The sequence below is a fragment of the Lissotriton helveticus genome, chromosome 9 (genome assembly GCF_964261635.1).
Source record: "Lissotriton helveticus chromosome 9, aLisHel1.1, whole genome shotgun sequence".
In the NCBI taxonomy this organism is placed as follows: Eukaryota; Metazoa; Chordata; class Amphibia; order Caudata; family Salamandridae; genus Lissotriton; species Lissotriton helveticus.
In genome coordinates this window covers 422,300,963-422,312,189 of record NC_136070.1, presented here as the reverse complement: position 1 = coordinate 422,312,189, position 11,227 = coordinate 422,300,963, and the positions used below count along the sequence as shown (strand labels likewise).

Genomic DNA, 11,227 nt, shown 5'->3' with positions numbered 1-11,227 from the left:
TCAGCCCCAAACCCATGTTTTTCACTTTGATGGAAACATCAAGATTTTGGGGACCTTTCTATCATCCTGTTCTCAAGATGACAAAGCTTAATTTGGTGACCTGGGGTGCACTCGCTTGCTGTGCCCTTGTTGTCACACCAGTGTTGAACCAGTTTTGTCCTAATTCCAAGATTAGGACACTGTGTACCTGATTCTCCCACACTGCCACTGCACTGCAGGGGGCTGGAAGGTTTATGGATGTCTCTCTAGCACACAGCTCATTCAACATGAACCAGGCATGTTCACAAAACATGTATTTTATGAGGATTATCTGGGAGTTACTGCTTTTTGCTGTTAGTGCTCATCAGTTTCTGATGATTTACAGCAGATTTAAGATCTACTTGGAGTTTCTCGTTGCTCAAATGGGTGTAATTTCTGATATTTATATGTTTCCCTCGTCTTCATTGCTTGATTTTGCTTGCGAGAAAGTGTCGCTCATTGTAGTTGAATGTCACTCATAATTACACTGAAATTATGAAAATGTCACACATAAGCAATCTGAAACCTTGAAAGCTATGAATAAACCCACTTGTGGCTTTTAAAATCTGAACTCTCCTAATTCCATGCAGTTCCTGTTGGGCAGTTAGTGTGCGGAAACTTACACCTGCCTAGCTCCATCTGCCGAATACGTATATTTTCTATGTGACTGCATTTATACACATCGTGTAAATGTCTACAATAGTGGCGGGAAGGAAGCAGGACAGGCTATGTTTATTTCCCCAAAGCGTGCACCATTTTTAACCTGCTTTAGAAGAAGAGAAGCTGGGAAGAACTCTGCCAGCCGTCCAGCGCCTTCACGATCTTTCTGCGGGGAAGGCTACACCCCCCAGCGCCGCCTCCGCTCCTCTGACAGGCTCGGGCGGGTGTTGCGTAAAGCGGCGCAGAAGGTGCTGGAAGCTTCGAGCTTCTGGTGCCTTCCAGGCCGCTCGGGCAGGAGGGCGGCGTCTGGAGCTTTCCAGATGCCGCTGCGGTGTGTATAAAGCGGGCGGCGCGCCGCTGCCCCGCAGGTCTGAGCGGACACCGCGGAGGGATCCGAGCTTCTCAGGAGCAGCCCACAGCCAGCCGGCAGCCCCCGGAAAATATTAATTTAAATTCAAGCAGCCTACGGAAAATATTCATTGAGATACAAATATCCCGGCTTTTTCTCGGAAGCCAACTGTCTTTCAAGCCGAAGTCCACGGGAGCCCCTTCACTGCGAGCCTGAGGTGGGCAGCGGGTACCGGACAATATTCTAGAAGTGACCATCGGACACCACAGGGACAGCGCGTAAAGGTGAGGAGCGGGCGCCAGCTAGACAATCCTGGTAAACGAGGTGATGGTTGGGGATCTAGGGTTCGGTGTTAGGGTCAATATGTGCGCAAAATGAGAGGGGTCATTGAGGATTCGGCCGTCATTATTGCACAATGGAAGTGCTGAATTCATCTCGGTGGAACTTGCCGACCCTGGGGCACATCCAGCAGCGGCTGCACGCCGTCTCTTTTCCGTTCACGACAACAGTGTGCAGGCGTTGTACCGTGGGGAGTTTAATTTCACTTCCAGCGGGACACCATACAAAGGACTGAATTAAATGACCATCAGCTCTTAATTCGAGCATCATCCCAACAGGGGAGCTAAGTAGAGCTATTGTAATGGCAGGGAAACAAAGCATACAGACAGTTAACACTTTATAAATATTTGAGAGAAACTAAAGAGCGGCGGGTTTTTAATTTTGTTCAACCCCTGTATATAAGAGGGATGTATGCACTGCAAGGACGGGAGATGTATCTGTATTAGTAATTACATTAATAACAACGTTATCTTTTATAGCGCTAGTCACCCCAGTGTAGGGTGTCGGGGTATTTGAAATCGTACACGTCACAGAGACATGAAATCACACAGGTGTGTGAGTCAATGCATGTAAAATGTGACTATTACATTCTGCTTTTAATGACCCTGCCCCCTTTTAATTGCTACACACTGATCCCTCCCCAATCCTCATTTATGGCTCCTTGCTGTCATTTCTTGCCATTTTCAGCACGGAGTATGTTTGTCTTTCCTGTAGGGGTTTGAAATGACTTTATTCTCCTCCGAATTCATATATAGGCGTCCTAACAACTTAAAAGATAAGCAGTATACGCTAAAGGGTTTCGAGAGTAACCTTGACTTCACAAATGAGAAAAGTTGCACTGTATTCAGAAATAGTGTAGTGTGAGCACCTGTTTTGATACCTTTGCGTATTTTTGGTATGTTGATGTATTGCTGCTGGTGGGTAAAAGCCACACCGTCAGAACGTGATCTACAGGTCTTAGTTCGTGCTAAAGACGATGCACGAGTGGCCTCCAGATGGCGCCAGAGTCCATTCAGTCCCTGCATGCGCAGCGAGCCCGGAAACTGTTGAGAGCCCAGTACGAGGGTGTCGCGCTAAACAGGAGTACTATGCAGTAGCCGAAAAAGCGAGTCATTGGTGCTCCATAAACGCAACTGTAGCTAGCGTACTGTTGAGAAATAGGATCCAATTGGAGGTTCTTGCTGCAACATTGTCTGATCTTGAGACCAACTTTGTAGCAAAGACCACGTGTCAACGATCATTAAGTATACTGTGTTAAAACGAGACAAAACGTAATCTAATATGCTTCTTTTCAGATGCCCGAAGAGAACAAGAAAGATCTGGCAATGGAGGAGGAGGCGGAGACGTTTGCCTTTCAGGCTGAAATCGCCCAGTTGATGTCCTTGATCATCAACACTTTCTATTCCAACAAGGAGATCTTCCTGCGGGAACTTATTTCCAACTCGTCCGATGTAAGTCTCGCTTACTTACTAAAATTGTGGCTATTTTGGTTATGTTTATGGTTTTACAGTTGAGTTGACCATATTCCCTTGTTTCCAGGCACTGGATAAAATTCGCTACGAAAGCTTGACTGATCCAAGCAAGTTGGATTCTGGAAAAGACTTAAAGATTGAGCTTATTCCCAACAAACAAGAACGCACCCTGACAATTATAGATACGGGCATTGGTATGACCAAAGCCGACCTCATCAATAATCTGGGTACCATCGCCAAATCCGGAACAAAAGCTTTCATGGAGGCGTTGCAGGCAGGCGCAGATATCTCCATGATTGGTCAGTTCGGCGTCGGTTTCTATTCGGCATATCTCGTGGCGGAGAAGGTATGCGTGATCACAAAGCACAACGACGATGAACAGTATGCTTGGGAGTCGTCGGCCGGAGGATCATTCACTGTCCGTATTGATACTGGTATGTACCAGGGCTAATGTGACAGGAAAGCAGGTTTATGTGCCAGTCTTTATGTCAATTTTTGCTTATCTACTTTTTAGACCCCGCCTACCGGCAGCTTTTTGCTGTCTGATCAAAGATCTCTTGAGAGCCATACCAAACGTTTACAAGTCCATTGTTTACCATACATTGGCCTTTTCTCTCATTTGCTTGCTTACTCAGTAGTTTCCCTGCTCTTGTGCACCTCCTTACCGATCATACTATTTTTTAGATTGACAGATTTGTATTCTTTCTCTGCTCATATTCAGGTAATTACTTTTTTCATTCAACACTCCAAGAGAGTATCTCTCCCACCCCTCAAGTACCTGCTACTGTATGTCACTCTTCTTCCCACCCTTCCTAGCTTGTCTGTAAAAGCACAAAAGCAAGTATATCTTTGCCTAGCTAAAAATCTTTGGCAAAGCCAACGGGTCCCAAAGAGTAGACCTGTTGGCTTTACCAATGCTTGTTTTGGTCTCTGTTGTAACAGTTAGAGGAGGGTGTGAAGGTGAAGTCTGAGTGGGTTCAACATTAAAACCAAAAGCAGGCTTACATCCCAAAGGTGTGACCCTAACGTATATAGAAAATGAATAGTGTCTGGGTGTTGTAGTCTAGGAACGTTAGTGCGACGTGATCTTTAAAAAAAAAAAAAAAAAAAACTAGGACAGGTTTCATCACAAGCTGCTTTCAGTATACTTAATGCTCAAGGACGACTTAAAATGAAAGTGTGTATCTTCGTACTTGACATACGTTGTTTAGCAAGTATTTGAACCTGCCAAAAAAGTGCTGATTATGCTTACCACTTCCAATTCTCAGAATGATCATGACAGTGTCTAGGCTTAGAATCAAAGTTTTGAACTGTTAACTAAAATGGCCTTCGAGTGGTGGGATTACATGCACTCGTTTTCTGTTTACTTTTAGACCTATGTTTAATGCGCTTTTTCCCCCTTTATTTTAAGGTGAACCTCTTGGTCGTGGTACCAAAGTTATCCTTCACTTAAAGGAAGATCAAACTGAATACTTGGAAGAAAGGCGAATCAAAGAAATAGTGAAGAAACACTCCCAATTCATTGGTTATCCAATCACACTTTTTGTAAGTAAATTCTAACTTTTCCGAAGTGAGCCAAACGCTTAGTTGGGTTCTGCTACACATGCAGGAACAATGTTGGGAGCCATTTCTAAAAACACTTGGTAGGAGATTAAAAACCATCTCCAGTGTATTCCAGTGGAAAACAACCATTTTGTGGTAATGCCTACCATTCAAGTTAAACGCTTAAAAATGAATTTGGAAAACTAGCTTTTCCACTATCCGCTCCTATCCTCCCGGCTCGTTAGCGGCAAGGCACTTTAGAAATATATTTTTGCATGAAGATTTGTCATATTAAAGGTATGCTCTCAAATACAGCAAGACTGATGTGAACGTGTCAATATGCAATTTTAAGAAGTGTTCTCTATCTTAACATGACAAATGTATTGTGTGAGATGGTACCTGTTTGCAGCCGTAGGTGACAGTTTTCTTTAAAAAATATTATTTTTTCCAGCAAGTGCTTCTAACATGCACTTGTTAAGTATTCCCACATTCTGCACTTGCAAATCCTCTAACTATCCTTTCTACAATTTACTTGGAAGAATACTGTTCCAAAGCAAACAGTGTAATGTGAATCCTTGTACTTCCTCGATAGGTAGAGAAGGAGCGTGATAAAGAGATAAGTGATGACGAAGCAGAAGAAGAAAAGGAAGAAAATAAAGATGAGAAGGAGGAGAAGCCTGAAGATAAACCAGATATAGAGGATGTTGGTTCTGACGAAGAAGAGGATGAAAAGAAGGCTGGAAGCAAAAAGAAAACCAAAAAGATTAAGGAAAAATACATCGACCAGGAAGAACTCAACAAAACCAAGCCTATTTGGACAAGAAACCCAGATGATATTAGTAACGAGGAGTACGGGGAATTTTACAAAAGTCTCACCAACGACTGGGAAGATCATTTGGCAGTGAAGGTAAACATACCATGAGAGTAGCAAGTCATCCTAGAGCCTGGCTTTAATTGATATATATATATATGTGTGTGTATATATATATATATATATATTATTTGATCTGAGAGAATTTTACCATGCCAATCAAAGCTTGCACTTTCGGTTTACCTTAGCAGATGTATGGATTCCATGAAATATTTTATACCTAGTTTCTGCAAATAGATATTAACTGGTTGTGTTCCCACCAAAGCAGATATATAGATTTCCTGAAATATGTTAAACCTAGTTTCTGCAAATAGATATTAACTGGTTGTGTTACCACCAACACACCACACACTTTATAATCTAGGTATTCGTAGTGTTTTTTATAAGTTGTTATCCAGGTGGCCCACCGTTTCAGAGCACTTTCACATGGATATAATGTGGTAAGATGATGGTGCTTGCATACAAAAGTAACAAGCTAATGTTGATTTATGATTTCTGGTAAATGTCTTATGTCATCTGAATACAGTTGCAGGATTTTATTAGACGGAGAGCAGGGTCTTAACACAAGTGAGTTAGGAAACACCAATGAGTTCAGAACTACTTTTGTAGATGTAATTTCTTTATTTCATGGTAGTCAATTCATGGCACTTAAAGAGCGCCATTCTCTCAACGTTAACTGCCAGGCTTGCCCAAGGCATAACCCAACCTTCAATGCAATCACATTCTCGCATCATCTGCATTCAACTTTCCATAGCATGCCCACATCTCATGCACATTGTCACCTCGTGTGTACATTATTCCCTTTACTTACATAAGCACCCCAGTCATGCCAAGTAATGTCATTGAGGGTTGTGAGCTCATATTTTTTCTGTTATGATTATTTCAGGCCTAGACGCCCTTGGGCATTCGAGGGCTATATAAATCTTACAATCAAATCAGGTTTTTGTTCCTCGTTGAAGGAAATAGGATAATATCGTGACTACATTAATGGCTGTTTTCCCACTCGTTCATGTGTGAATGCTGAAAGATGTTTAAAATACGTGTAAAGTTGAGGTGTGTGCTGGGACTAGCCTGGTAGTAATTTTCAATAAAAAACGAAGCCCTAACAAAAGTTATGGAGCTGCTGCAGTAGTCTTAACTTGTAATAAGCACCTTACCACCTACTCTTGTGATTATAGACACATCTGTGTGAAAACCATGCCCTCCACCTACAAGAGTGTTATTCTGGTTGTGAATAATACATTTGAAGCACAGTTAAAGTCAGGCTATGGTTTGTTGCTCTGTTTGATAGTTGCAGTTTGGAAGTGGTCTCTTGGGGATCTTTTGCAGCTGGTTTGAAATGAGAAAGCTTAGTAATGAAAGCACATTAATTAGTTTTCTCTCATCAAACATATATATATATTTTACTTTCTTGCAGCACTTCTCAGTAGAAGGCCAGCTGGAATTCAGAGCTCTGCTTTTTACCCCAAGGCGTGCTCCTTTTGACTTATTTGAGAACCGCAAAAAGAAGAATAACATAAAGTTGTATGTGCGTAGAGTGTTTATTATGGACAATTGTGAGGAGCTCATACCTGAATACCTAAGTAAGTGTCGACATATGATATTTTTGTTTATTGAAAACCCTAGACATTCTTATTCATTGCATTTTGTCAAACATTTCTGGAGGAATAATTAAGCCATCATATCTCTACATTTTGGTGCACACCATGTTTATTGAGACCCAATATGTTTTTTAAAAACTCAAACTCCTCTTTACTGCGTGTTAAATACTGCATCAAGGAATTAAAGGCCCTAGTTTCTTTCACATAGTGCCGCTATTTATTGCCTGCTTGCAGTGCTTGTTTTCTCTACCTCGGTGCTGGTACTGTAAGTCTGTTTTGCTTTTCATCAGAGGTGCACGATGTTCTAATCGTGTATAGTGTTCTTTCATAGCATTTTAATCGTGTTTCTAAACCCCTCTTGTTCTTTGGCAGACTTCATGCGAGGTATTGTGGACTCTGAGGACCTTCCTCTTAACATTTCTCGTGAGATGTTGCAGCAGAGCAAGATTCTTAAAGTTATCCGAAAGAACATAGTCAAAAAATGTTTGGAACTGTTTACTGAGCTTGCGGAGGATAAAGATAACTACAAAAAGTTCTACGAGCAGTTTTCCAAAAACCTTAAGGTAAGAGACGATACATTAAAGGTAGCATCAAATATAAACTTTACACTACAGTACTTGGCTGTTCTAGTTATGATGGATTTCCAATGTAAACTAAAGGTGTGTCGTCGATATCTGGCCACAGTCATATGGGCTTTAGTTATGTCGCTTACCTTGTCTAGGGCTTTAGTTATTAGCTTCAAATTCTCTACAGCCCTTTATCCCACTGCCAATTGTATTAACTGAAGAGGTCAGACAGGAAATACTTCTATCATCTGTTTTGTCAAGTTTTCCAGGATTTATGTGGGCTTGTGTTTTTCCCTGGTGATAAGTCTCCCCTCTCTAAACTGTCCAAGTTCAGCTGACGTCCTTAGTAAATTCAGCCAAAAAAAGAAGTCACTGCACTAAAGAGACTAAAAGGTTTATTAGGGGAGAAAACATCACAATCTATTAGTTGCCTAGCACGGAACAACGCATCATATCCAGCTTGTCATCATTATTTACCTTAAGTTGTGTTTTACAACATGGGAATTAGAAAAACAAAATGGCCATCCTACCCACTCGTGCAAAAATAATAGTGGATAACGGAGTGTATGGAATACAAAATGGCCATCCTACCCACTCATGCAAAAATAATAGTGGATAACGGAGTGTATGGAATGAAGGTTTGTTGAGGTTTTATGGCTTGCTGTATTTGGAATTTTGACTTTCCACCCAGTGATAATTCAGTGTATGAAAATCTTTATACTTTAATTGGCTATTCTTTTACCATGGACTTGTACATTTGTTTAAAATGTAGAGTGGAAGAGGGTAATTCGAGGGCAACTGAGTTGCCAAGTGTAAAGCAATACATTGATGATTATATGACCCCAATGCACATTTTCCCATTAATGGACTCTAGTTGATTGACTAGTTGATTTTTCCAGAATTCCCATTTGTATACTGTGTGTTTGTGTTTTGTTTTTAATGTTCTTTTTTTATGGAGTTTCTGCATTATCTTATATTTACTTTTACAGCTTGGAATTCATGAAGATTCACAGAATCGTAAAAAACTTTCAGAATTGCTCCGCTTTCACACATCTGCCTCTGGTGATGAAATGGTGTCTCTAGAGGATTATGTATCACGAGTGAAGGAAAACCAGAAGCACATTTATTATATCACTGGTATGTGGCAACACATGCTAACAAATTATTTTGTAATGAATTTGAGGTAAATAACAATAGAATCCTGAAAGACGTGTTTTGTTTCTACAGGTGAAACCCGCGATCAAGTGTCTCACTCTGCCTTTGTTGAGAGACTGCGAAAGCATGGACTGGAGGTCATTTACATGACTGAACCCATTGATGAATACTGCATACAGCAGCTTAAAGAATTTGATGGGAAAACCCTTGTATCAGTTACTAAAGAGGGGTTAGAGCTTCCTGAAGACGAAGAAGAAAAAAAGAAGCAAGAGGAGAAAAAAGCCAAGTATGAAAGCCTTTGTAAAGTAATGAAAGATATCCTTGACAAGAAAGTTGAAAAGGTATGTAGTTAAGTGTGTTTGTATATATTTATATTAAGACTTGCTATCATGGCTATTCGGAGGCTGTAAAGGTCTCTAGTCTTTACTGAATGTGACAAATCTCCCTATCACGAGTTTTCGGGGAATATTGTGGATTTTGCAGCTTATTTTATAGAAATCAGCATGTTATGGAAAATACTGCTTCTTCCTGCCCCTCCCCTTCCCCAAATGCCCCTCCCCTTCCCCAAATTTCCTCCTCGGTAAATATCGGTAGGTTTGGCTTGGTGATTACCACAAAATTCGTAATTCCTATACCGACCATCGGTATTTATCGGCCGACTGGTACTAAGGGTCTAACTGTCCCTATATTCTTTACATATAGGGGGTGTTTGTTCAAGTTGTGGTATCACACCTCGATTCAGATGTGAATAACGGTCCTTCATCTTTTGGAATTTGGATTATATTGTTATGGACCGTCATTTAGGCTGCTGTAAATGTATGCCCTTAATCATTTATTCAAATGTGCAGTTAAGAAGTATTGTAAAGATTTGCTTGACCACAAGCAAGTCGTTGTCTTTTTGCATTGCTTTGAAGTAGCTTTAACATTTTAATTTGTCTTAGGGTGCATGTCTTGTAAACGTTTCATCACAGAGTGGTTAATGTAATGGTGACAGATTGTCGTCCTTTAAAATAGGATCAATAATTATATAGATCCTTCCTTTTGATCTCATTTATAGGTAGTTGTATCAAACCGTTTGGTTGAATCCCCATGTTGCATCGTGACGAGCACTTACGGATGGACTGCTAACATGGAAAGGATCATGAAGGCACAGGCACTGAGAGACAACTCTACAATGGGTTATATGGCAGCGAAAAAACACCTGGAGATCAACCCTGAGCATTCCATCATTGAGACTCTACGACAGAAAGCAGAAGCAGATAAAAATGACAAATCAGTTAAGGATCTTGTTATTCTGCTGTACGAGACCGCCCTATTGTCATCGGGCTTTTCACTTGAGGATCCACAAACTCATGCCAACCGAATCTACAGGATGATTAAACTGGGCTTAGGTAAATAAAACATTCCCGATCCGTGTAAAGTAACGCTGTAATGCAGAAGATGCTTTTTGCAAATGTTTGAGCTAGATGTTTCCTTTCTATTTTATCCAATTAAAAAAAAAAATAGGTGAATGTTAGATTTTTGGGGGCTGGGGGAGTAGTAGTCTTTCTACTTCATTACTGCATGGTATTGCAGTGTTTAACATTACCAATGGGGCTACCAGTTGCTTGGTACAAATAAACGTTAAACAGGCATTACCAGGAGATAATTGCCCGCCACCCAAACAAGCTACCCAAGCCAAAGGCACCCACATGGGCAATGGTGACTGTACTCTCAGTGCTCTCTAGAATGTTTAATGCTTTAAGAATGCGAATGCTGTGTTGGATGGAGCAGGGGGTTTAGAAAGCACACAAGTCTGTTAAATACACTAACAACTCTACTTTTTCCACAGGTATTGATGAAGATGACGTTCCTATGGAAGACACTACTACCCAGGAAACAGAGGAGATCCCTCCTTTAGAAGGAGATGATGAAGATTCTTCTCGCATGGAGGAAGTGGACTAAAATAGAATTGTCCAAAATCTGTGGACTTCATATATGGCATGTTTTTGATGATAAAAGATTGTGTCACAGTTAAACAATTCCACTTCTGTGAAGACTGGAATGTTTCAGAAAGCGTGAATTACACATGTTTATTTATATTATCCTGTGTAGATGTGACTATGGATATTTGTAAAAATTGTTGATATTCAGCTGGTCTGTCTTATCCCCCCCCACCCCCAAACACAATAAATGTACAGCAATAGAACCACTCAGGTTACTCTAGTTTAATGTATTGCGTTGGCATGACTCTCGTAAATAAAAATATATATATATTTTTATATGGCCTACTTTGTGAATATTGTCTAATTTGTATATTTAATAAGACTTTAAATAGAGAACTAATCTATAAGGCACTCTGTTCAGTCAATGCAGCAACGTCAATCTCATTGTAGCAATTGAATCCAGATCAAAGTCTCCTTGATGAGATGGTGATGTTTTTTGTGTGTTTTTTTTACACATTGTCTTAAACATGGCAGTTCGTTAAGCAGCCACTTCACATTCAAAGAAGTAGATAACACCCCTCCCGCACCGCTACCGGGAGACATGTCTAAATGTGGTAATGTTAAATGAGAATATAGCCCCTTGCTCTCATCCTGGCTCATAAAATCTGCACTGTTTATAGAAAAGCTTCCTCTTGTATCCATCAGCCAGGGTGATCTGGTCCATTGTGG

General features: G+C 40.7%; 1 protein-coding gene across 1 annotated transcript; it reads left to right on the top strand.

The window, feature by feature from the left end:
* Window positions 1-996: 996 nt before the first annotated feature.
* LOC144781382 (heat shock protein HSP 90-alpha) lies at window positions 997-10,844 on the top strand. The gene is made up of 11 exons (XM_078660194.1): window positions 997-1,311; window positions 2,662-2,817; window positions 2,906-3,272; window positions 4,250-4,383; window positions 4,973-5,287; window positions 6,669-6,834; window positions 7,225-7,415; window positions 8,408-8,555; window positions 8,646-8,914; window positions 9,631-9,964; window positions 10,405-10,844. Exons 2-11 carry the CDS (start codon window positions 2,662-2,664, stop codon window positions 10,515-10,517), a joined length of 2,193 nt encoding a protein of 730 aa, XP_078516320.1. The 5' UTR covers window positions 997-1,311; the 3' UTR covers window positions 10,518-10,844.
* The last annotated feature ends 383 nt before the right edge of the window (window positions 10,845-11,227 follow it).

Bases quoted from the DNA above. Each gene is read 5' to 3' on its own strand.
- LOC144781382 (XM_078660194.1), top strand. From the start codon at position 2,662: ATGCCCGAAGAGAACAAGAAAGATCTGGCAATGGAGGAGGAGGCGGAG. The intron at 6,835-7,224 runs GTAAGTGTCGAC...GTTCTTTGGCAG, and splicing joins GCTCATACCTGAATACCTAA to ACTTCATGCGAGGTATTGTG. The intron at 7,416-8,407 runs GTAAGAGACGAT...TTACTTTTACAG, and splicing joins AGTTTTCCAAAAACCTTAAG to CTTGGAATTCATGAAGATTC.